Raw genomic sequence first — 24,867 nt, forward strand, 5'->3', positions numbered from 1 at the left:
AAAAATATGATATTACCATGATACATGTCAAAAACATGATATTACAATTATACATGACCAAAGACATTAACGTGGCACATGTCCAAAAACTTTGATATTACCATGATACATGTCAAAAACATGATATTACCATGATACATGCCCAAAAACAAGGTATTACCATGGCACATGTCTGATAAAACATGATGCAGTCATGATACATTCAAAAACATGACATTACAATGAAACATCCCCAAAAACATGGTTTTACCTAATACATGTCCAAAAACATGATATTAACATGGCACATCTCCAAAAACATGATATTAACATGATACATGTCAAAAACATGATATTAACATGATATAGTATGTCAAAAAGATTATATTACTATGACACATGTCAAATACATGATATTACCGTGATACATGTCAAAAACATGACATTACCCTGGTACATCTCCAAAAACATGATATTAACATGATACATGGCAAAAACATATTACCATAATACATGTCAAAAACATGATATTACCATAATACATGTCAAAAACATGATATTACCATGATACATGTCAAAAACATGATATTACCATGATACATGTCAAAAACATGATATTACTGATACATCGCCAAAACATGATATTACAATGATAAATGTCCAAAAACATGCTTTACCATGATACATCTCCAAAAACATGATATTACCATGCTACATGTCCAAAAACTTTAAATTACCCTGGTACATGTCCAAAAACATGATATTACCATGGTACATGTCCAACAACATGGTTTGACCATGGTACATCTCCATAAACATGGTATGACCGTGGTATGTGTCCCAAAACATGGTATGACCATAGTACATGTCCAGAAACATGGTATAACCCTTGTACATTTCCAAAAACATGGTATGACCATGGTACATGTCCAAAAACATGGTATGACTCTGGTACGTATCCAAAAACATGGTATGACCATGGTACATGTCCAAAAACATGGTATGACCATGGTACATGTCCAAAAACATGGTATGACTCTGGTACATATCCAAAAACATGGTATGACCCTGGTACATGTCCAAACACATGGTATGACCGTGGTATGTGTCCCAAAACATGGTATGACCATAGTACTTATCCAGAAACATGGTATAACCCTTGTACATGTCCAAAAACATGGTATGACCATGGTACATGTCCAAAAACATAGTATTACCCTGGTACATGTCCAAAAACATGGTATGACCATGGTATGTCCAAAAACATGGTATTACAGTGATACATGTCCAAAAACAGGATTTTAACATAATACATCCAAAAACATGGTATTACCATGGCACATGTCCAAAAAACATGGTACTGCCATGAAACATGTCCAAAAACAGGATTTTACCATTGAACATGTCCAAATACATGATTTTACAAGGTAGTAGCATGATAGTTTTTGTACTGCCACATTCTTGTACCATGGTATTTACATGGTGCCCCAATGTACTACTTAGACTGCCTTGGTATTACCATGATAATTTGTGTTAGTGTACTAACATCTGTGCACAGCACATTCTTTGAAGGTTCTTAATGATTAACATAGTAATGTACCATTGTACTATGGATGGTACTCTAGGGTACTTTATAGAAGTAAGCCTTCCAAAAATACTTTTTGGAACTTTTTTGTGACTGAAGAATTATACAAATCCATACCCTTCTCTTGCAAAGGAAATCCAAGATCTTCTCTGGAGAGCTGCGTATGACGTTCTGTCGGCACAGCATCACTGCAGAGATGAACCCGTCTGATTTGGACACGAATCTCTGCTCCAGATAAAAGGACTTCTCATCCCAGGACACGATGCGGGTTCGCAACTCAAACGCCTCGCCGAGCGCCAGAGAGCGTCTGTAGCGGATGGTCGAGGCTCCGACCACCATCGTGGCGTTGAGCGCTCGGGCGGCCATGAAGAGCCCGTTCCGGGTGCAGTGCGCCAAGCGGGCAAAGTCGCACTCGCGCAGGTAGCGGGCGTTATTCATGTGGCACATGTAGTCCAGATCGTGCAGGAGAACCCGTCCGTGTATGATCTGCTCGGCCAGAACATCTCGAATCGGACCCTGAAACCAAGACTTGATGACCATCCATGAGCCTCGCAGGAAGTACCAGACATCAACGCTGCCGAACAGAACCAGAGACCCAGACAGGAACCACAGCAGCATGATTCTGTTTCACAGTGACGATAATTTATTATTCACGTCATTAATAATTAAGGATTAAGGATGATCACGTGAATAAGCAAAACTGGGTTTATTTAGTATTTCTATGCCATATTAATAATATTCAACTCTTAAAATAAAGAAACCTGTGATGCTGACACACATTACCCGGCGTCTGTTACAAAACAAGACGCAGGACATTATTATGACATTTTGAGCACCTACTGTAAATACCCGTGACGTCATTCATTCCGGGAAATTACTGAAAAAGCATTTGTCCATTAATAATTTAGATTAAATAATCGACGTCAGCTACATAACATTGACAAGGTCGTGCGATGAAGCATAACCCCTGTTGACAGTTTATTTTTTATTAATCTTCATTAATAACCGAAAGCATTTATGAATGTTTGTAATCATAATCTTGTCAAATGTATGAAATTGTTACTCACGCGATGGATACCTCGATCAACCGGCTTCAGGCACACTTCCGTGCAGACTGAAAGTGCGCTCTGATTGGTTCAACGTGAAACGACGTTATTACGTCAGCCGTTCTACGAACGGTAGGTGTGGCTTCAGATTTTTGTAACACCAGAAATAATATTTCAAAGACACGTTTTTGATAGTATTTTTTATTATTACAACAAAAACTCATAGATTCAATGCATTGTTATTTTTTTTATTATTATTTGGGGGAGAAAAAAATACTTATAAATGTATGTTTTAAAGCAAGAATTCATTCTATTTGGTTGATTTTAACTACTGATTATTATTATTATTACATATTTATTAGACAGTAATAACAAAATCTAAAAAAAAAATATGTTAACGAACACTGTTGATGTATAACCTCCAATAACTCTATTTCTCTGGCTGTTGTCCTTTTTTTCTTTTTTGTTGCAATGATCTTTTTTTAGTACGTAACTGCTATTATGCATATTGTTTTTGGCAAAAAAAAAAAAAAAAAATTCAAAGATAATTTTTTGTTTGTTTATTTTCTCTTCTGTTCTTACATTTAGCTTTAATAAGTTATTTTTAGATATTAACAAAAAAATCTGATTGTTTAAAAGTGACATTGTGGTCACGAATTAGGCTTTTACAGTACAACACACAAGTTCACATTTTTATTTTGCATTACAGTATCCAAACACTATGACACTATTACTGTATGTGTCCAGCAGAATGTTTCTTGATCTTGTAAATCATCTTGTAAGAGTTCAGTTATGGAAGCAGGTCCTGGTGAGCCCTTATTCATTCTTTTTGTCATCCATCCCACCTTCTCCTCTGAGGGCTTTACTGCTGGCAGAAATGAAATTGATCCAGTGCTGCAGGTCTTCAGGAAATTCCGGCACTTCCACCTAGAAAAAGTAAATAAGTCTTAGGTTGCAGTGTGGGACATGAGGACATTGAAACACATTAAGATTCTGGTTTAAGCAGGTTCAGCAGTAACAAACAACAAAAAAGAGATGATCATCCAAATTTATTTGCCCAATTTTAAAGGAATAGTTCACCCCAAAATGAAAATAGCATAAGACTTCTGAAGCCATACAGAAGACTTCTAGGGCTGCAACTAATGAATAGTGTGATAATCGATTAATCATTATTTCTTCGATTAATTAGATTAAAAAAAAGCCTACATTTATTTCCTACATATTATTTTTAATGTATTTGTAAAAACAAAAAGATTCTTTGCTATACAAAATATTCTGTGCTCAAAAAAGGTTTAAAATATAAATGAACAGGGCCAAGCCCAGCTGGAATTCACTAATGCAAAAAGCTGTAGTAACAGAGGCCCAACGATTCTAAAATATTATTTCTTGCATTATACAGTTGTGCTCAAAAGTTTGCATACGCTGGCAGTAATTGTGAAATTTTGGCACTGATTTTGAAAATATGACTGATCATGCAAAAAAAACTCTCTTTTATTTAAGGATAGTGATCATATGAAGCCATTTATTATCACATAGTTGTTTGGCTCCTTTTTAAATCATAATCATAACAGAAATCACCCAAATGGCCCTGATCAAAAGTTTACATACCCTTGAATGTTTGGCCTTGTTACAGACACACAAGGTGACACACACAGGTTTAAATGGCAATTAAAGGTTAATTTCCCACACCTGTGGCTTTTTAAATTGCAATTAGTGTCTGTGTATAAATAGTCAAAGAGTTTGTTAGCTCTCACGTGGATGCACTGAGCAGGCTAGATACTGAGCCATGGGGAGCAGAAAAGAACTGTCAAAAGACCTGCGTAACAAGGTAATGGAACTTTATAAAGACGGAAAAGGATATAAAAAGATATCCAAAGCCTTGAAAATGCAGGTAACCTCAGGAGAAATACAGGCTGGTAAAAGAAGGTGTGGTTGTTTCAAGGAGCGCAATACGACGATACTTGAACAAAAAGTGAGCTGCATGGTTGAGTTGCCAGAAAGAAGCCTTTACTGCGCCAATGCCACAAAAAAGCCTGGTTACAATATGCCCGACAACACCTCGACACGCCTCACAGCTTCCGGCACACTGTAATTTGGAGTGACGAGACCAAAATAGAGCTTTATGATCACAACCATAAGCGCTATGTTTGGAGTGGGGTCAACAAGGCCTACAGTGAAAAGAATACCATCCCCACTGGAAGCATGGTGGTGTCTCACTGATGTTTTGGGGGTGTGTGAGCTCTAAAGTCACGGGGAATCTTGTGAAAATTGATGGCAAGATGAATGCAGCATGTTATCAGAAAAAACTGGCAGACAATTTGCATTCTTCTGCATGAAAGCTGCGCATGGGATGCTCTTGGACTTTCCAGCACGACAATGACCCTAAGCACAAGGCCAGATTGACCCTCCAGTGGTTACAGCAGAAAAAGGTGAAGGTTCTGGAGTGGCCATCACAGTCTCCTGACCTTAATATCATCGAGCCACTCTGGGGAGATCTCAAATGTGCGGTTCATGCAAGACGACCGAAGACTTTGCATGACCTGGAGGCATTTTGCCAAGACGAATGGGCAGCTATATGACCTGCAACAATTTGGGGCCTCATAGACAACTATTACAAAAGACTGCACGCTGTCATTGATGCTAAAGGGGGCAATACACAGTATTAAGAACTAAGGGTATGCAGACTTTTGAACAGGGGTCATTTCATTTTTTTCTTTGTTGTCATGTTTTGTTTTATGATTGTGCCATTCTGTTATAACCTACAGTTGAATATGAATCCCATAAGAAATAAAAGAGTGTTTTGCACTCATGTTTTCTTTAAAAATGGTACATATATTACCAATTCTCCAAGGGTATGCAAACTTTTGAGCACAACTGTATGTAGGATTTCAATTACGGTTACATTTAAATCTAAATTTGATGTCCAACACCAATGATTATCAAACAGAACAGTTTACTCAAAACTATTGTGCTCCATTTCTCTGTTGCAATGGGTTTGATTGACACATGCAAGCTTGCTTGCTTAGTGAAGTCGCTTGTGGTAAAGACTAGGAGTTTTGTGAAATGGAAATATGAGCCTGGTTTTAGATTCATAATGATTTATTTTTATTTTTTTTCCTTTTTCTCCCAATTTAGAATGCCCAATTCCCAATGTGCTTTTAAGTCCTCATGGTCACGTAGTGATTTGCCTCAGTCCGGGTGGCGGAGGACGAATCCCAGTTGCCTCCGCATCTGAGATCGTCAACCCGCGCATCTTATCGCTTCACGCCATCCACCGTGGCAACCACGCTCACCACGTGCCCCACTGAGAACGAACCACATTATAGCGATCACGAGGAGGTTACCCCATGTGACTCTACCCTCCCTAGCAACTGGGCCAATTTGGTTGCTTAGGAGACCTGGCTGGATTCACTCAGCACGCCCTGGGATTTGAATTAGTGAACTCCAGGGATGGTAGCCAGCGACTTTACCACTGAGCTACCCAGGCCCCAGATTCATAATGAAAGAAACAACTCTGAAACTAATCAAACAGCACAATGCACTTGTTCCCCACATTAAACTGTAAGGTTGTAAACAGCTTATAATCTTTTAAGTGTTCAACATAAAGTGCTGCCGGCTGCTGGACAACTTAGGTCGTGTTTTTATTGCTTCAACTCATCAATCACTTTTCATTATATTCATTACTATTAGGGCTGCACGATTTGGACAAAAAGTCATATTGAGATTATATTGAAAAATACTGCGATTGCAGTTTGAGCTGCGATATGATAAACAGAAAACTACACTCAAAGTATTTTAGTCTATTTTTAATATTTACAAATTTCAACTTCATAACAAAATTCCATCAAACTGAACTGTCGTTTTTAACCAAATTTTATTCAGAAAACGTAAAATATAGTTTTTTATTATGCAATTCAAATTTAAGGATTTTTGTTATGAAACTGAAATGTGTAAATTGTAAAATAATTTTTTGAGTGTAGTAGCTAAGTGATACCTTTTGACCAAAGTTAAATAATGTTTGGACCATGCTCTACTGCCAATAATATGACTTAAGAGTCCTCTTAAAATGAACCTAACCCTTCACTACAGCCAAAAATAAACAAATAAATAAATAAGCACTACAGCTTTGTGAGGATGAGACATATAATTTAAGCTGTTATTCACTGAAAATCTTCTCCTCTGCCGTAGATCTTAAATGTCATTTGCAGTTGGGTATCTTCAATTGCCGTGACGCGATTGGTCTTGTGACACGAGAATGGTATTTGGCATCTATGATATCAAACCTGGCGCAAAGCTTCTAAACACAACATTTTTGGATGAACGTGAGCATATGAGAGCCGAGAGCTCCGAAGGACGAGGAGATAATCAGTGAATAATTACTTGCATTTTGGTATTTTCCTCACGCGAAGCTAACGTAAGTTGCATTTACTACTTTTATGGTGATTATTTGGTCATTTTTGGAGCTCGACAGTCTGTCCCCATTCACTTTTGTTATATAGAAAAAGTGCGGCATGGACCTTCTGCCTAACATCTTATTTTGTGTTTCATGGAAGAAAGAATATAAAATGAGGATGGAACAAAATGAGGGTGAGTAAATGACAGAATGTACACTGGCGGCCAAAAGTTTGTAATAATGTACAGATTTTGCTCTTATGGAAAGAAATTGGTACTTTTATTCACCAAAGTGGCTTTCAACTGATCACAATGTATAGTCGGGACATTAATAACAAAAAATTACAATTACAATTTGAAATAAATGTTTAGAACTTCTTAAACTACTTCAAAGAGTTCTCATCAAAAAATCCTCCACGTGCAGCAATGACAGCTTTGCAGATCCTTGGCATTCTAGCTGTCAGTTTGTCCAGATACTCAGGTGACATTTCACCCCACGCTTCCTGTAGCACTTGCCATAGATGTGGCTGTCTTGTCGGGCACTTCTCACGCACCTTACAGTCTAGCTGATCCCACAAAAGCTCAATGGGTTTAAGATCCATAACACTCTTTTCCAATTATTTGTTGTCCAATGTCTGTGTTTCTTTGCCCACTCTAACCTTTTCTTTTTGTTTTTCTGTTTCAAAAGTGTCTTTTTCTTTGCCATTCTTCCCATAAGGCCTGCACCCCTGAGTCTTCTCTTGACTGTTGTACATGAAACTGGTGTTGAGCGGGTAGAATTCAATGAAGCTGTCAGCTGAGGACATGTGAGGTGTCTATTTCTCAAACTAGAGACTCTGATGTACTTATCCTCCTGTTTAGTTGTACATCTGGTCTTCCACATCTCTTTCTGTCCTTGTTAGAGCCAGTTGTCCTTTGTCTTTGAAGACTCTAGTGTACACCTTTGTATGAAATCTTCAGTTTTTTGGCAATTTCAAGCATTGTGTAGCCTTCAGCCCTCAAACCAATGAATGACTGATGAGTTTCTAGAGAAAGCGGTTTCTTTTTTGCCATTTTTGACCTTAAGACATGTCTATTGCATACTGTGGCAACTCAAAAACAAACACAAAGACGATGTTAAGCTTCATTTAACAAACCAAATACCTTTCAACTGTGTTTGATATAATGGCAAGTTATTTTCTAGTACCAAATTATCAATTTAGCATGATTACTCAAGGATAAGGTGTTGGAGTGATGGCTGCTGGAAATGGGGCCTGTCTAGATTTGATCAAAAATGATTTTTTTCAAATAGTGATGGTGCTGTTTTTTACATCAGTAATGTCCTGACTATACTTTGTGATCAGTTGAATGCCATTTTGGTGAATTAAAGTACCAATTTCCTTCTGAAAGAGCAAAATCTGTACATTATTCCAAACTTTTGGCCGCCAGTGTACATTTTTAGGTGATGTATTTCTATACAGAACAAGCTAAATGTGTCAGTAATTGTATGACAGCTCACCTTCCTTTTGCACAGATATTGCAGGATCTTCTCCGGACTGCTACGCAGGACATTCTGTTTGCAGAACATGACGGCACAGACCATTCCATCATTACAAGACACAAACCGCTGCTCCAGGTAAAACGACTTCTCGTCCCAGGTGACGATTCGACTGCACAGCTCGAATGCCTCACCCACACGCAATGGGCGTCTGTAGCGGATGGTAGATGCCCCAACAACCATGGTACACTCCAGGGCTCTTAAAGCCTTGAACACCCCATTGCGGGTGTATAGAGAAAAACGGGCAAAGTCACACTCGCGTAGGTAGCGGGCGTTGTTCATGTGGCATAGGTCAATGTCACGGAGAAGGACTCGCCCGCTGATGGTCTGCTCCCCTGTGATGTCAAATACAGGTGAGAGGAACCAGGCTCTGGTCACCACAAACACTACGCGTAAATAATACCACACATCCAGACTGCAGAACAGAAGTAACAACACGGCCAGAATCCACAGCAATGTGTCCTCCCTATAATATAGAGAGGTAAAATTAATGCCACAATACACAACTGCAATACAAAGCCAAAACACAGTAACTACGCAAACGCTGAATTAGGCTTTAGACTTATAATGACAACTATTGGTGTGGATGCAGAATCACACCAAAGCCAAACAAGCCAAGATTCATTTATTCCACGACTGAAAGGGGTTAATAACAAGTCAGTAATATTTAGCTGGTCATGTAATTTTAAACGTGGTGACATGCTAAATGTCAAATAAATCTGCTGATTTTGTCATATATGTGTGTGCACATCATTTTAAAGTACTATTATTACTAAAAAGGTACTACTTGTTGTTTATAACTTTTTACTGATGTTCATGCCCATGTTATTTGTCATTACCTACATGTTATAGAACATTTGGAGATATGGAGACTTTCTAGTGACATTTAACTCTATTAGTTAACTTTTATTACGGCTTGGAGATCCATGACAAGAAACAATCACCCATAAATGGTTGATTCTGAATTGCTTTGCATTCAGATGTCATTTTACAGACTCGTTCGAGAAGAACTAGTTAAGCTGGTTAAGACGGTTTGTGTGCTTGAAGGAGTTTAAGTGATTTTTTGAGCTACTTTACCAAACGCATTATCAGTTTTATAAACCCAAATAGATATCGTAATATTTTAACAACAGTTTTGTTTGAGATAAGTCACGACGATAAAGGTCGCAGTATTTTCGTTTGACTCGTTTTTATAATTTCTTCAGCACATGCGCACCATTGACGGCGTAAAGAATCAAGAGTTGTTGTGATTAAAATGACACACTCAACTTTGTGCATTGTGCAAGTGTTTGCGAAACTAGTTCAGCACTGACTTAACAAAGTGCAGACTTCTCATAACTAAAGTAGCAGCTGTGAAAGTGTCAACATTTTGCCTTCAAATAGCATACTTACATGTTCACGCTGTTATACCAACAGCAGCTTGACGTCTTCAATCAGAGATTATTTAGCAGAGAAGGGCCACTTGTATTAAAATGAATGGGAGAAAATGGAACGCTCCACCAAGGAGCTCTAAGCGCCCAACGGATGTAGAAAGGAAGTCCCGCCTTACAGTTAAAAGAGCCAATCACCTTTTAGATACAGAAACCACCTGTCAATCATTTCTAGAACGCGCATGCGCATAGCTATACAAGCTGGGGAAAATTGCAGTTTTAGCGTAATATGAGGTAAAGAAGCACAATTTATAATACCAGTATTGGCATATTTTATTGCTGATTTGAAATATGTTCTTTTATCGTAATCTTGACCAACCGTTTAGCAGATTTCGGTCTTTCCTCATTAAAGTAGATAAGAGCTGCACTGGCATGACTGGAAATAGCCTCCCGAGAGCGTTCCAAATATGGCCGACAGTGGACTGACTTGCTATAATCACTTTGCTTTAACCATTGACAGTAAAGATGATATGACGATACACCTCCTACATACTGATATGACGTCACCGAAGGAAGTTGGTCTGGAGTGTATTGAAAAATCTGTGAAATGTATTCAATTTCAGATTACAGAATACATGCTGTAAAATGTAATTTGTAACGTATTCTGTTAGATTACTCAAGGTCAGTAATGTATTCTAAATACTTTGGATTACTTCTTCAGCACTGGTAGATTTTTTCACTTGTTTTGACTATAAAAACTCGCCAGTACAGTAAGACAAAATACACATGTTAAAAATACATTCTCTGAAAAACCTAAAACAAGATTAATCTAATTGATCTTGTTTTAAGGATTTTTAGATATTTTTACAGGAAAACAATACAAAAATTATAACTTAGTGGAATACAGTTACTTATATTTTGTATTTTAAATACGTAATCCCGTTACATGTGTTCCGTTACTCCCCAAACCTGCATGTATTATATTCATTATATTGAACATTTTAATATTCATAATGTTATATAAATATGCAGACTATATGTATTTCATAAATATATAATAATGTAAAAGAAATATTACTTTATACATGTAATTTATATTTGTTTAAATGTATATTTTATATAATTTACAAAATATTCATATACAAAATGTCTGATCAAAGAATGAGTCAAGAAAGTGATTTGAATTATTAGAAATGAAAAAATATAGTTTCCTGTTCAGATGTCAAATTTGAAATAGGTTTTGGCAAATAAAGTAGGTCTTCCAGGTGTTTCATGCTTAAAGGGATAGTTCACCCAAAAATGAAAATCCTCTCATCATTTACTCACCCTCATGCCATCCCAGATGTGTGTGCCTTTTTTACTTCTGCTGAACACAAACAAAGATTTTTAGAAGAATATTTCAGCTCTGTTGGTCCATAACTACAATGCAAGTGAATGATGACCAGAACTCCCAAAAGGAGATAAATTCATGATTCATGATCATGATTTCAAGCTCGATTACACTTCCTAGCACTTGACGCATAAACAGAGCGCTAAATGGCGCTATAGGAGTTACTTTTTTTTCTGTTCTCACCCAAAACCAACTGGATCGCTTTAGAAGACATTGATTAAACCACTGGAGTCTGATGGATTATGTTTATCCTGACTTTATCTGCTTTTGTGAGCTTTTGGAGTTCTGGTCACCATTCACTTGCATTGTAAGGACATACAGAGTTGAGATATTCTTCTAAAAAATTTTGTTTGTGTTTAACGGAAAAAATAAAGTCATGCACATCTGGGAAAGCACAAAAAATAAAAAATAAACATTTTTAGATTTACGCATTTAAATATCATAACAAAAATTTATCTGAGAGTAATCTTTAACTAAAAAAAAAAAAATTATTAGTTTTATTTAGTTACAAATTAAACAATTCAGTTTAATGGAAATCTGTTATTAAACTTAAATGCGTAAATCGTAAAAATTGGCTAAAATATTTTTTGGAGCATGTTGTGAACATGAAGTTTATCATGTCAGTGGTTTTAATTTTTAATTAAAATATGTGGGGTTCATAAAATGCACATTCCTTTGAGGTTCCCTGTCTTTTTACAAATTCAGGTATTCATATCTGTTGGATTTGTTCCTGCTTTGCCTGCATTTTGTGTCCTCTGAGAAGAGCTGTGAGTCGATATGAATGATGAATTATAGCAGATTGAGTCTGACATTGTCAGTGACGGAGATGGATGAACAGGCCCTCTGAACAAAGTACTGTCTGAAAGAGATAGAACAGTTACTGTAGCCATCCTCCCCATTCTCCTTCCACATATGCCATTACCCATGAATTATTTGAAGCTTGGACATGAAAATAATAGTTCTGCAATGTGTCTGATTGTGGATAATCAGCTGTATTGTAAAGGGATAGTTCACCAAAAAAAAAAAAAGAAATGGACAATTCTATTATAATTTACCCTCATATCATTCCAAACCCATATGACATTCTTTCTTCTGTCCTTTTCTGCATACTGTGGCCCCCTTCCGCATACTGCGGTGCCGTTTTGCAGCCAGCTTCAGCCAGTCATGGCCCGTTCGGCATAACGTGGTGGCCGTTTCAGCTTATCACCTCCCATTCAGCCCGTTCCGCATCCGGCCCACCGGGAAAAGTCCCGGTTCTCCCTATGGCCCTGGCTTTGTGTGAGGAACAGACCAAAAATTTAACTGTTAAACGGTTATTGACAAAAAAAGGGTATCCAAAATTGTAATAATAATAATAATACAAAAAAACTAGTATAAAACACGCATCAAGTTTGTACAAATATAATCGTCAATGTGTCAATGTTGGTTTCATAAATTTGTGAAAAACATTTTTAACATTTTCTAAAAAAAAAAAATGATGTTATAAATGTATTACTTATTTTTCAAGGAGTCATGAATGTCAAGATGTTTACATAGGGTTACTCCATTTGACATGAACAAAAGGTGCATTTTCATAAAAATATCAAAATATTATTATTATTATTTAAATATCACATGAGGGTCGGTATCCTCTTTGTTTTATGTTTTTTGTTTTTTTTTTCTCAGAATGGCTACCTGCGTGCTGGTTACACCATCTGACTTTGATTCAAATATGAATAATATATATATATATATATATATATATATATATATATATATATATATATATATATATATATATATATATATATATAAATGCCATTGCTTATTTTTTAAAGAAACATTAATAAAAGATTAGAAGATAAAGAAAATACAAATTACATATGCTACTTTGACTTATAAAAGCGCTCAAACATTTTGAGTTTGCTATTCACAAGAAGCATCTGCTGAGGTGTCCCATGCCTCGCAAAAAAGTACGGTGGCCGTGAAGTGCACAACAAAAACATCAAATCTAAAAACACAACGGCAAATCCAAAGAAAAATAACATTCAGAAACACATTAACAAATCATAAAACAAAATGGCAAATCCGAAAACAAAAAAGGAATTCAGAAAACACAAAGGCAAGCAGAAAACACAACTGCAACTCAGTCCAAGCGGAAAGGGTAGGTACCATAGCTTCTCACCTGATTGGCTGTGTGAAGAATACCTCCTTTCCTCAGGACGAGGTTGTCCACTTGCGCGATTATTTCAAATTCATTCTAAATTCTAAATGACTGAAAATTGTGAGTGGTTTGTCACTCAGTAAAACAGTAATGGGACACTTCATAACACAGAAAGCAAAAACAAACAGCTGGAAAAGTTTTAGGTACGATGTTCGTTTACTGAGTTTAAGGGACCGTCTGAAAATTCCACAAACTGTGCTAAAACGCCGGTATCCAAGCGTTCATTCAATTGACTTGCATATTCTAACATAACAAACACTGTTTTAAAAAAAGCATTTTCTCGTTCTAAATGTTGCAGTAGAGTGCTGATGTGATGGCTCACTTTCTACATTTCAGAAATAAAAAAAAAAAAAAAAATGCTGAAATTTTTCCAAGATATTATATTCATATTGTAAAGGTTGTAGAAGGCTGCTAATAGACATGATGATTTAATCTAGGTGAGATTTTCCCAGTATGTGGAATTATACACATACATTATTCAATATTTTTTGGTAAATAATAATAATAATAAACAATGTAAGTTAGTCATTCACACCACTGTTAACCTGCTTCAACCTTTGTAATGTAAAAATTACATCTTGATGGATTTTAGTGGTGTTTTTTCTAAAATAATTGAATACTGTATCCATATAATTAGATATACTTAGAAAATCTATCCACTGGAAGCAACCAGAACCTTTATAATTTTGATTAAAAAATAAATAATTTGTTTTTAAATTAGAAGATGCTGACTGAATGAACGCTTGGACGCCACCAATGTTTTATCGCAGTTTGTGGACTTTAAGACTTATGCACTAGATGAACCATGAGACCGTTGTTTTCCAGAGAGAAAAAAACACTCCAAATGATTTAGTTTTTCAGTCAGTGACCTTTTTGATATAATCAGTGAGCCAATCCTGAAGAAAGGACTAGGTCTCACACAGCCAATCAGGAGAGAAGCTATGGTACCTACCCTTTCCGTTTCTGGATTTGCCGTTGTGTTTTCTGATTTGTTGATGTGTTTCTGAATTATTGAATAGTACACAAGTCATATGGACCACTTTTTTCCTCCTGTTTTCCATGGAAGAATGAAAGCCATATGGGTTTTGAATGACATGAGAGTGAGTAAATGGTGGCAGAATCACTGACTGAAAATTATTCCCTTTAAATTGTCTGAAATTCCAGACAGACCGACAGACGTCTAAGGAATAAGCATTACTCATGACACTTGTCTATGTATCAAACACCATACTGTGATTCTGTTGGGAGCATTTGAAAAACAGTCGTTCATCACTTTAATGGAAACGTATCGATTGTGGTGCAACGTGTTTCTGAAATAGTAATGAACCCATTGAGGGATTGCTGTTGAAATGCCATGAGTAATATTTAAGGACAGCTGTGTTAATGGATTGTGTGTGTATGTGTGTGTTGGGATGAGTGGTAAATGACATTCAATAGATGACAGATAGATAAATCGATGGACTGTGGATACACACTCATACACAAACTTGTTTTTATATCATTGTGGGGACTCTCCACAGACATGCATTTTATGGATTTTATACAGATCTAACAATAATTTCTATCCCCTAAGCCTACCCCTAAACCTAACCCTCACAGAAAACGTTTAGCATTTTTACATTTTCAAAAATACATAGTTTAGTATGTTTAATTAGCCATTTCCCTCGTGGGGACCACTTGCTGGGCCCCACAATGTAGTTGATCTCAGGTTTTACTATCCTTGTGGGGACATTTGGTCCCCACAATTTAGTATAAACATGCACACACACACACACACACACACACAAATACAAGTGCACAGCAGTAATCAGTCAGATCTGCTTATTCATTGACCTCAAGCAGACAACAACACAGAGACAGATGTCTGAATGTATTTGTGTGTATCTCTGTGTGTGTGTGTGTGTGTTTGTTTCAGTCTGTGGTTTGTGCTAAAGCCCTTGTTTTTATCCTCCCAAAAGATTACTGTAAAAGGAAACATCTGTCTAGTACACCATTGCTCATGCTTTCTTTTTAATATATGACTTTTCAATGCTGTAATCCTTCAAAGCTCTTTTAGTCATGGCCCACTTCCCTCTCCAGGTTGAACTGTTTCTTAATTCAGTATTATAATAATCCCTAAAACACTTTTGCCTATGGAACAATATACAGTAAAACATTTGCAAACACAAACAAATGTACAATCACAAATGCACACAAAGCAACTGCTCAAGGAGGCATTAGTTCTGTTCTAAAACCTTTGTTATCCACTGCCTACATAGGCAGCTGCCTTCTTCACTGAAATGAAACTTCATTAGTGACATATTTGAAATGTTCTACTTAAGCACAACTAAACTAAACTAAAACAAAAAACTAAAACTAAACTAAAACATTATAATCTAGAGAAACAACATGAGGTGGTGCCTCTATTAAAAAAGGCAGCAGTGACCAACAGTTTGGTTTCGGGAAGTAAATTCCCACTTCTGATTTTTTTCCATAGGCTAATTAATTTTTTTATGATAACTTATAAACCTTTAAAGACAGACCTTCAGTGAGCTCCGAGGTTGTTATTCGGTGGTATATGCTTCTGTTGAAGCCATCAGTCTGCATTATTTCTACTTCGTTTAAAGAAAAAAAATATGTTTAATAGCAGAATTTAAGGTGTAAAATTACACTACTCTATCCTGAGTGGGAATATCCACCAATCAGAGAATCACCGCAAGCAAAGTGCACCAAACGAGCTCTGCAGTGACTGTCCACTTTCATGACACACTGTGAATGATGAAATCGAGACGATCTCCTCACACTCTCTAACTATTTATATATACTGCCTGGTCAAAAAAAAAAAGTTGCATACCCTAATATTTCGTTGGACCGCCTTTAGCTTTGATTACGGTGCACATTCGTCATGGTATTGTTTCGACAACCTTATGCAATGTCACAACATTTATTTTCATCCAGAGTTGCATTAGTTTTTGGCCAAGATCTTGTATTGATGACGGGAGAGTCGAACCACTCCATAAAGTCTTCTCCGGCACATCCCAAAGACTTTCAGTGGGGTTAAGGTCAGGACTCTGTGGTGGCCAATTCATGTGTGAAAATGATTCCTCATGCTCCCTGAATCACTCTTTCACAATTTAAGCATGATGAATCTTGGCATTGTCTTCCTGGAGTATGCCTGTGCAGTCAAGGAAGAATAAATCCATTGATGGATAACCTGGTCATTCAGTACATTCAGGTAGTCAGCTGACTTCGTTTTATTGCTGCATAACTTTGATGAGCCTAGACCTGACCTATTGAAGCAACCACAGATCATAACACTGCCTCCAGAGGCTTGTACAGTGGGCACTATGCATGACGGTTGCATCGCTTCATGCGCTTCCCTTCTTACCCTGACCTGCTCATCGCTTTGGAATAGGGTAAATCTGGACTCATCAGACCACATGACCTTTTTCCATTGCTCCACAGTCCAATCTTTATGCTCCCTAGCAAATTGAAGTCATTTTTTTCGATTAGCCTCACTAACAAGTGGCTTTCTTGTGGCCACACAGATGTTTAGTCCAAATTCTGTAAGTTCTCATCACATTGTGCATGTGGAAATGCTCTTACTTTAACTGTTAAACATAGCCGTGAGTTCTACTGTCGATTTTTTATGATGTGAATTCACTAAGCGTTTTAGTCATCTCCAATCACGATCATTCAAGATTTTTTCCTGACCACATTTCTTCCGCGAAGCTGACATTTCACCACTATACTTCCAGGTTTTAATAATGCGTTGGACAGTTCTTAACCCAATTCCAGTAATTTCAGCAATCTCCTTAGTTGTTTTCTTTGCTTGATGCAGGCCAATAATTTGCCCTTTCTGAAACACAGTAACATCTTTTCCACGACCATGGGATACGTCTTCCGACATGGTTGTTTAAGAAATGAGAAGCTACACACTGCATCAGTTAGGGTTAAAAGAATTGTTGCCAGCTGAAACACATTAATCACTGCAATAATGATCCAATCATAGGCTCTTAAGTATCTGCTTATTTAAATCCAAACAGCAATTATTTTTTTTTTGGCCAGCCAGTGTATTTGTATATCTGAATATTTAAATATTTTAATTAAAATATATTGTTTACTGTATCTACATATAGTTATAATCAACAAATTTTAATCAATCATTTTATATTTTTCCATCGTTTTTAATTCCATTACCTCATTCGCAATGCATCATGGGACTGTAGTTCATTCCCTCATGAAAGATGTTAAGTCTTCTTCGTATTTTTGGTCAATTTTGAAATACTTTTTTGCTTCAAATCAAAGTTTGTAATATTGCTATTAACCTCAAAGCTGTTTGGTTTGGTTCATGTCTAAGAACTCTTTTATGAAGGATTTAATGAAATCCCTATGGAAAAAAATAATAATGGGAAAAACCCTTCCGGCACCAAGATGGCTGAAAAAGTTTATTATTTCCTATGAATCAAATGGGGGCAGAAAAATACAAGTGGGAAAATTAGCCTATGACTTGTGCTGTGTGAGAAAGAAATGTCTCTTGTGTGGAATTACTTTGAATTGGATGACAATGACAGCAGAGTTGCAGTTTGTAAGCTTTGCACTGCTAGAATTTCATGAGGTGGAACTACCGTTAAAACTTTTAACAGGACTAATTTCCTTAAAGCTCGACACAGCAAGGAATAAGACAAGTTTTTTAAAGCTAAAACGGAGGCTGCATCATTTTAAAATTATGTTTATGTGAGTTAAGAATGTGCTTTTTGTTTATAACTAAGACCAGTTACTCTGAAACTTGGAAGACATGTAGAGACATCAGTGATTTGAAACAACGTAGCATAAAAAAGCAGAACCACCAAACCATCAGTATTGGCATCGGCAGATATTGTTCTAAATAATCGTATATCGGCACACAAGTGTTGGATCAGTGTATCCTTGCTTATCAGTAAAGGATATAGTATGTGATGTTGCTTTGAAATTAACCCTCTTAAAGGGGTCATGACATGCCTTTTTTATTATTTATATATGTTCCTTGAGTTTCACTTATAATATTAATAAAGTTTTTTTTTTGCACAAAAAAGTCATATACAGTGCATCCGGAAAGTATTCACAGCGCTTCACTTTTTCCACATTTTGTTATGTTACAGCCTTATTCCAAAATGTATTAAATTCATTATTTTCCTCAAAATTCTACAAACAATACCCCATAATGACAACATGAAAGAAGTTTGTTTGAAATCTTTGCAAATTTATTACAAATAAAAAACGAAAAAGTCACATGTACATAAGTATTCACAGCCTTTGCTCAATACTTTGTTGAAGCACCTTTGGCACCAATTACAGCCTCAAGTCTTTTTGAGTATGATGCTACAAGCTTGGCACACCTATTTTTGGGCAGTTTCTCCCATTCTTCTTTGCAGGACCTCTCAAACTCCATCAGGTTGGATGGGGAGCGTCGGTGCACAGCCATTTTCAGATCTCTCCAGAGATGTTCAATTGGGTTCAAGTCTGGGCTCTGGCTGGGCCACTCAAGGACATTCACAGAGTTGTCCCGGAGCCACTCCTTTGTTATCTTGGCTGTGTGCTTAGGGTCATTGTCCTGTTGGAAGATAAACCTTCGCCCCAGTCTGAGGTCCAGAGCGCTCTGGAGCAGGTTTTCATCAAGGATGTCTCTGTACATTGCTGCATTCATCTTTCCCTCGATCCTGACTAGTCTCCCAGTTCCTGCCGCTGAAAAACATCCCCACAGCATGATGCTGCCACCACCATGCTTCACTGTAGGGATGGTATTGGCCAGGTGATGAGCGGTGCCTGGTTTCCTCCAGACATGATGCTTGCCATTCAGGCCAAAGAGTTCAATCTTTGTTTCTCATGGTCTGAGAGTCCTTCAGGTGCCTTTTGGAAAACTCCAGGCGGGCTGTCATGTGCCTTTTACTGAGGAGTGGCTTCCATCTGGCCACTCTACCACACAGGCCTGATTGGTGGAGTGCTGCAGAGATGGTTGTTCTTTTGGAAGGTTCTCCTTTCTCCACAGGGAAAGGCTGGAGCTCTGTCAGAGTGACCATCGGGTTCTTGGTCACCTCCCTGATTAAGGCCCTTCTTCCCTGTTCGCTCAGTTTGGCCAGGCGGCCAGCTCTAGGAAGAGTCCTGGTGGTTCCAAACTTCTTCCATTTACGGATGATGGAGGCCACTGGGCTCATTGGGACCTTCAATGCTGCAGAAATTTTTCTGTACCCTTCCCCAGATCTGTGCCTCGATACAATCCTGTCTCGGAGGTCTACAGACTTGGACTTCATGGCTTGGTTTGTGCTCTGACATGCACTGTTAACTGTGGGACCTTATATAGACAGGTGTGTGCCTTTCCAAATCATGTCCAATCAACTGAATTTATCACAGGTGGACTCCAATCAAGTTGTAGAAACATCTCAAGGATGATCAGTGGAAACAGGATGCACCTGAGCTCAATTTTGAGTGTCATGGCAAAGGCTGTGAATACTTATGTACATGTGTTTTTTTCGTTTTTTATTTTTAATAAATTTGCAAAGATTTCAAACAAACTGCTTTCACGTTGTCATTATGGGGTATTGTTTGTAGAATTTTGAGGAAAATAATGAATTTAATCCATTTTGGAATAAGGCTGTAACATAACAAAATGTGGAAAAAGTGAAGCGCTGTGAATACTTTCCGGATGCACTGTATTTGCAAAAATGATCATTTTCCACCCTCATTCTGACCCTCTTTTATAAATGCTCGGTTTTGGTGCTGCTTCTCCTTTAAGATTTGACAGCAAATGCCCACTGTTATGATGATCTGCTCTTTATTGACCTTCTTTCTCATTCTCATCTCACTGCTTACTACTACTGGGCACACAACGGAATTCATAATGTAAAATAGGCATTGTTGTGTTGTTGTGGAGGCGGTCAGATGCAAATGTCTACCACAGTGTGACATCACAGTGTGGAGGAAGTAGAGAACTAGTCATTTTGGCAGCTTGGTTTCAACAAATGCTCTTTTTGCAGTGAGGAGAAGTTTTAAGTTCTGAAACTTACAGTATGTTTTTACAGTACAATGACCTCTTATATGTCAAAAGATCAAGGAAAATTGTATTCTTTATGTCATGACCCCTTTTAAAAGGAAGCAGAATTTTGCAGTTCACCATTTGAAACTGCCTTTGGTTCAGGAGCACACGCCAATGAGGCCTGTCTAGGATTGCAGCTCGCTACTGTAGGTGTTAGAACAATGTCACTGTCTGGGCCTCCTCGGGCGAAAAGGAAAAGCTACATGAACTGAAGTGTGTTTTGTTTTTGTGTGCTGGTGTACCAAATCTCTCATCTACGCCAGACATTTCTCTCTGATGTGTAATTACACTAATCCAGGTCGACATGAACCAGCATAGCCCGGGGTATTTACTCACACTGTAAAAACACACCAATACTGCAAATACATTTGTAGAAGTACACATTTGTGCTTTTACATAAGTGTTTGAATGCCATCATCCCATATATACACAGATCCGAATGCATTTGAATGTGGGTCAGTTTGTCTTGACCCCCCCCCCCCCCCTTAGCTCCATCCCAGAGGTTAATAAGACCCATATATAAACAATAACGCAGCCATCAAAAGAAACCAATAGGGATTACACAGAGAGATAAGACATCAGCTGCATTCTCCACACAAGAACAAACAGAAAGAGGAAAACAGAGTTTCTATTCTTGCTCATAAACCAATATTAATGTCAGCATGGGATCACATCACCATGGCAACCGATTCTTTGTGTCATTTCTGTTTGCAGAATATCCAAGCTTCCACTGTGTGCCATGTGCAATGTTTTATTGATTTAGTAGAAGGGGAGAATGACATTGCAAGACCTTATTTTATGACAAGGCCCGTCAGTTGGAGACAAGCATTATTGAGCCCTGGGTTATGCAGGAATCATCTGGGCGGCTTTGTTTTGTGTAGAGTTTGCTTCTGTCGCAAAACATTCAATAACAGCAAGGGTGTTCCGGATTCAGTCTGGGAGAGATGCATTAATGAAAGTACTTTGACACTTAATTTGTTTTTGCAGTGGGGATAAGAGTCACCCAGGAGCAAAGAGAGAATCTGTTATTTGGCTTTTAGCCAGAAAGACATCTCTATTTATAATAAACTCTCACACATACATACATAAACAGAGATTTTTCTGTACAGTTACAGAAAAAGGGTTCACTCATTCAGCCACCACATGTGTTTTGTCCTGTAATTAGATGCTAAAAGATAGTAATGGAATGTGTATTAGCGCATTATAGTGTACTGTGCACCATGTTTTAATATAAAATAAAGCCTTTTTGTCTTGAATGAATCACACTAACAAAACAGCATGTCTTTTTGTAACACGACAATAGCTGAAAAACACCTAAACCAGCAAACAACAATATACATGTTTAAGCTGCTTATTTTTACACCAAGGTATAGTATATTAGCCAACATATAAATAAAATATATAATAAAATAACAACATAGTCAAACTATGAAAATTGACTCAGTACTCCAAATTGTACTGACAATCAGTGTTATATTCACAAGAGGCAAAAAATAAAAAATAAAAAAGATGACTTTTCATTTATATCAAAATTGGCCCACATAGAACCCATAGCCAATAGACATGATTGTACAGCACTGTTAAAGACACAAAAACAAAACATCAGGGTAAGTAAAATAATAATACATTTATTAAATAAGATAAAATGTAGCAAACACACAAATGTACATAATAAAAAAAAACAAGAAGAAAATTACTATTTATTTACGGGGCTTCTGGGAACACTCGTTTATTGTTTTTCACTGTAAATTATACGGTGATTCATAACATTTAACTTACATCATAAAAATATAATTTTATCAATACTACTATAAAAGAACACATATTGTCTTGTTAAACATAATTTTTAAATTGCACAGTAAATTATAAGGAAATTCTGACATTTTACTTCTAAAAACATTTACTAAATATATATAACAGTCTGGAAAAACCTGGAAATATTGCTGCTCACTGAAACATGGCAAATTTCTAATGACTATTTACACATGAACTTGCTCACTCCTCCTGGTTACAATTCCCTGGCTAAACCTCGCCCGAAAACCAGAGTTGGTGGTTTGGCTGCTGTATATTGCAGCAGCTTGCATATCAAAAACATTGAACTTCATGAGATTTCCACCTACGAATATTGTATTTTCAAAATCACTAGTCCATCGTCGCTGATCGTTGTTCATGTGTATCGGCCACCTAACCCTCTGTTAAATGTCTTTAGTGATCTAACTGAGCTGCTAACTCTTACATGTGCCACGTGTCCATCTGTTATATTACTTGATGATTTCAATATTCATGTTGACACTGATTGTACTGCAGCCCATGAACTCATGTCTGTGTTAAAATGTTTCAATTTTGTAAAACATGTCGACTTCCCTACTCATTCACATGGCCATATACCTTAGATCTGGTTTGCACTAATGGCCTAAATAATATCACTGTTTCTGGACTGTCCGATCATCTATTTATAGAACTGAGCTGTGACACTCCATTGTCACAAAAATGCTCAAATATCCTTGGTTACCTTTTGCAACTTTACTTCCATTAACCCTGTATCCTTCTCTGCATCACTTCAAACATCTTTCCGTACAGACGTCATGCAACTTTCCTGTCCAACTGACATCCTCACTGGCTACAACAAAACCATCTCAAATGCTCTTGATTTTCATGCCCCTCTTAAAAGTTGACGTGTACCATCTACTCACTCGTCTCCCTGGTATTCACATGAATTATGTGCTCTTAAAGCTACAGGACGCCGCCTTGAGCATCTTTTCAACTAACCGCCTATAATGACCATATACAGGCATACAAATCGTTATTAAATGATGCACACTCATCTTTTCATCCATTATCAATAATGCATCTTCTAGACCCAAAACACTTTTTTTCTACTGTCAGTAAACTAATTAACCCACCTTCAGCCTCTCCTGAACTCTCATGACTGTCAGTCATTTCTTCACTCCTTTCAGAATAAAATCAACTCTATATGCAAACTTTTCCCCTCTACTGTTCTTCCTGATCCACTTCAGGATTTTCTCACAAACCACCAGATTGGCACTTTTACTGATTTCGCCACCACCACCCCATCTACAGTTTCTGAGTTAATTAGCAAATCAAATTCTACTTCCTGCTAGCTTGATCCTGCACCCACTATCTTGCTTAAACAATGTCTGCCTGTTATATCAGTGCCTATTTCCCACCTTATCAACAGAATATTTAGTACTGGCTTTGTCCCTCCAGAACTGAAAACTGCGGCTGTCACTCCAGTTTAAAAAAAGTCTGGCCTAGACCCCACCGATCTTAAAAATGACTGCCCTATTTCGAATCTTCCCTTTTTGTCTAAAGTTATGGAGAATGTGGTTGCATTTCAGCTTCTCTCCTATTTGGCCGCACACAATCTCTTTGAGTGGTTTCAATCTGGATTTCCAATCTCTCTTTCCACGCTCACATCTCCTCTCTCTCAAAAACTGCTTTTTATCATTTCTGTAACATTGCACGACTCCGCCCCATTCTAAGCCCCAAAGATGCAGAAACTCTTGTTCATGCCTTTATGAATTCTAGACTTGACTATTGTAATGCCCTCTTTTCCAGCCTTCCGACTAAAACAAAAAACAAACTGCAATACATCCAGAATTCAGCAGCTAGGGTTCTCACCTACTCAAAGAAATTCTCTCACATCACTCCCATACTTTGTAGGCTACACAGGCTGCCTGTCTCCTGTTGTATCCGATACAAAATTCTCCTTACAACATTCAAAGATTTACATGATCTTCCCCCTCATACATCACTGATCTTGTCCACAGCTACACCCCATCCCGCTCACTCAGGTCATCTGATTTGGGCCTATTATTCATTCCACGTTGTAAGCTGACCTCACTAGGTGGTAGGGCTTTTTGCACACTTGCCCCTTCGCTTTGGAACTCTATTCCTCAGTCTCTCCGCGATCACACCTCCATACATGATTTCAAAATCAATCTCAAAACATATCTCTTTGACCTATGCTTCTCTGACTATTAAATTGGTTATTTTTAATTAATTAATTAATTAACAATCTTGTGCTAAAAAAACAAAAACAAAATACAACTTAGCGCAATAAATAGGTCTATGACAGAACGTGGGTGTCTCGAAACCTGCTTGTAACAGCTGATGTTGATGAACAGTTGATGAATGGTGGCCAGAACTTTGAAGGTCCAAAAAGGATATAAAGGCAGCATAAAAGTAATCCATATGACTCCAGTGGTTAAATCTACACTCACTGAGCACATTATTAGGAACACTATGGTCCTAATAAAGTTCCCGAAGTGGTATTCTTCCGCCCTTCCGACT

At 37.4% G+C, this 24,867-nt stretch overlaps 2 protein-coding genes and 1 long non-coding RNA gene across 5 annotated transcripts in view; all 3 read right to left on the reverse strand.

The window, feature by feature from the left end:
- The window catches only part of LOC127443180 (protein THEM6), a 6,068-nt gene extending 3,389 nt beyond the window's left edge, over window positions 1-2,679 (reverse strand). For both annotated transcript variants that reach the window (XM_051701762.1, XM_051701761.1), the window contains exons 1-2: window positions 2,632-2,679; window positions 1,682-2,186 (exon numbers count right to left, since the gene is read on the reverse strand). In XM_051701762.1, the coding sequence (XP_051557722.1) occupies window positions 1,682-2,182 (501 nt within the window). In that variant the 5' untranslated portion in view covers window positions 2,183-2,186; window positions 2,632-2,679. The remainder of the gene's footprint in view (window positions 1-1,681; window positions 2,187-2,631) is intronic.
- Window positions 2,680-3,290: 611 nt separating this feature from the next.
- them6 (thioesterase superfamily member 6) lies at window positions 3,291-10,051 on the reverse strand. The gene is made up of 3 exons (XM_051701760.1): window positions 9,932-10,051; window positions 8,501-9,005; window positions 3,291-3,537 (listed from the first exon to the last, which is right to left on the reverse strand). Coding segments are annotated over exons 1-3 (618 nt in total). The 5' UTR covers window positions 9,934-10,051; the 3' UTR covers window positions 3,291-3,426.
- Window positions 10,052-11,832: 1,781 nt separating this feature from the next.
- On the reverse strand, window positions 11,833-13,595 carry LOC127443191 (uncharacterized). 2 transcript variants are annotated; one of them, XR_007897605.1, is made up of 3 exons: window positions 13,464-13,595; window positions 12,355-12,571; window positions 11,833-12,158 (listed from the first exon to the last, which is right to left on the reverse strand). It is a non-coding gene; the product is annotated as an uncharacterized LOC127443191 (long non-coding RNA). The 2 variants fall into 2 exon arrangements; XR_007897606.1 differs by lacking the exon at window positions 13,464-13,595 and adding an exon at window positions 13,160-13,373.
- Window positions 13,596-24,867: the final 11,272 nt, after the last annotated feature.

This window comes from Myxocyprinus asiaticus, chromosome 6 (genome assembly GCF_019703515.2).
Source record: "Myxocyprinus asiaticus isolate MX2 ecotype Aquarium Trade chromosome 6, UBuf_Myxa_2, whole genome shotgun sequence".
In the NCBI taxonomy this organism is placed as follows: domain Eukaryota; kingdom Metazoa; phylum Chordata; class Actinopteri; order Cypriniformes; family Catostomidae; genus Myxocyprinus; species Myxocyprinus asiaticus.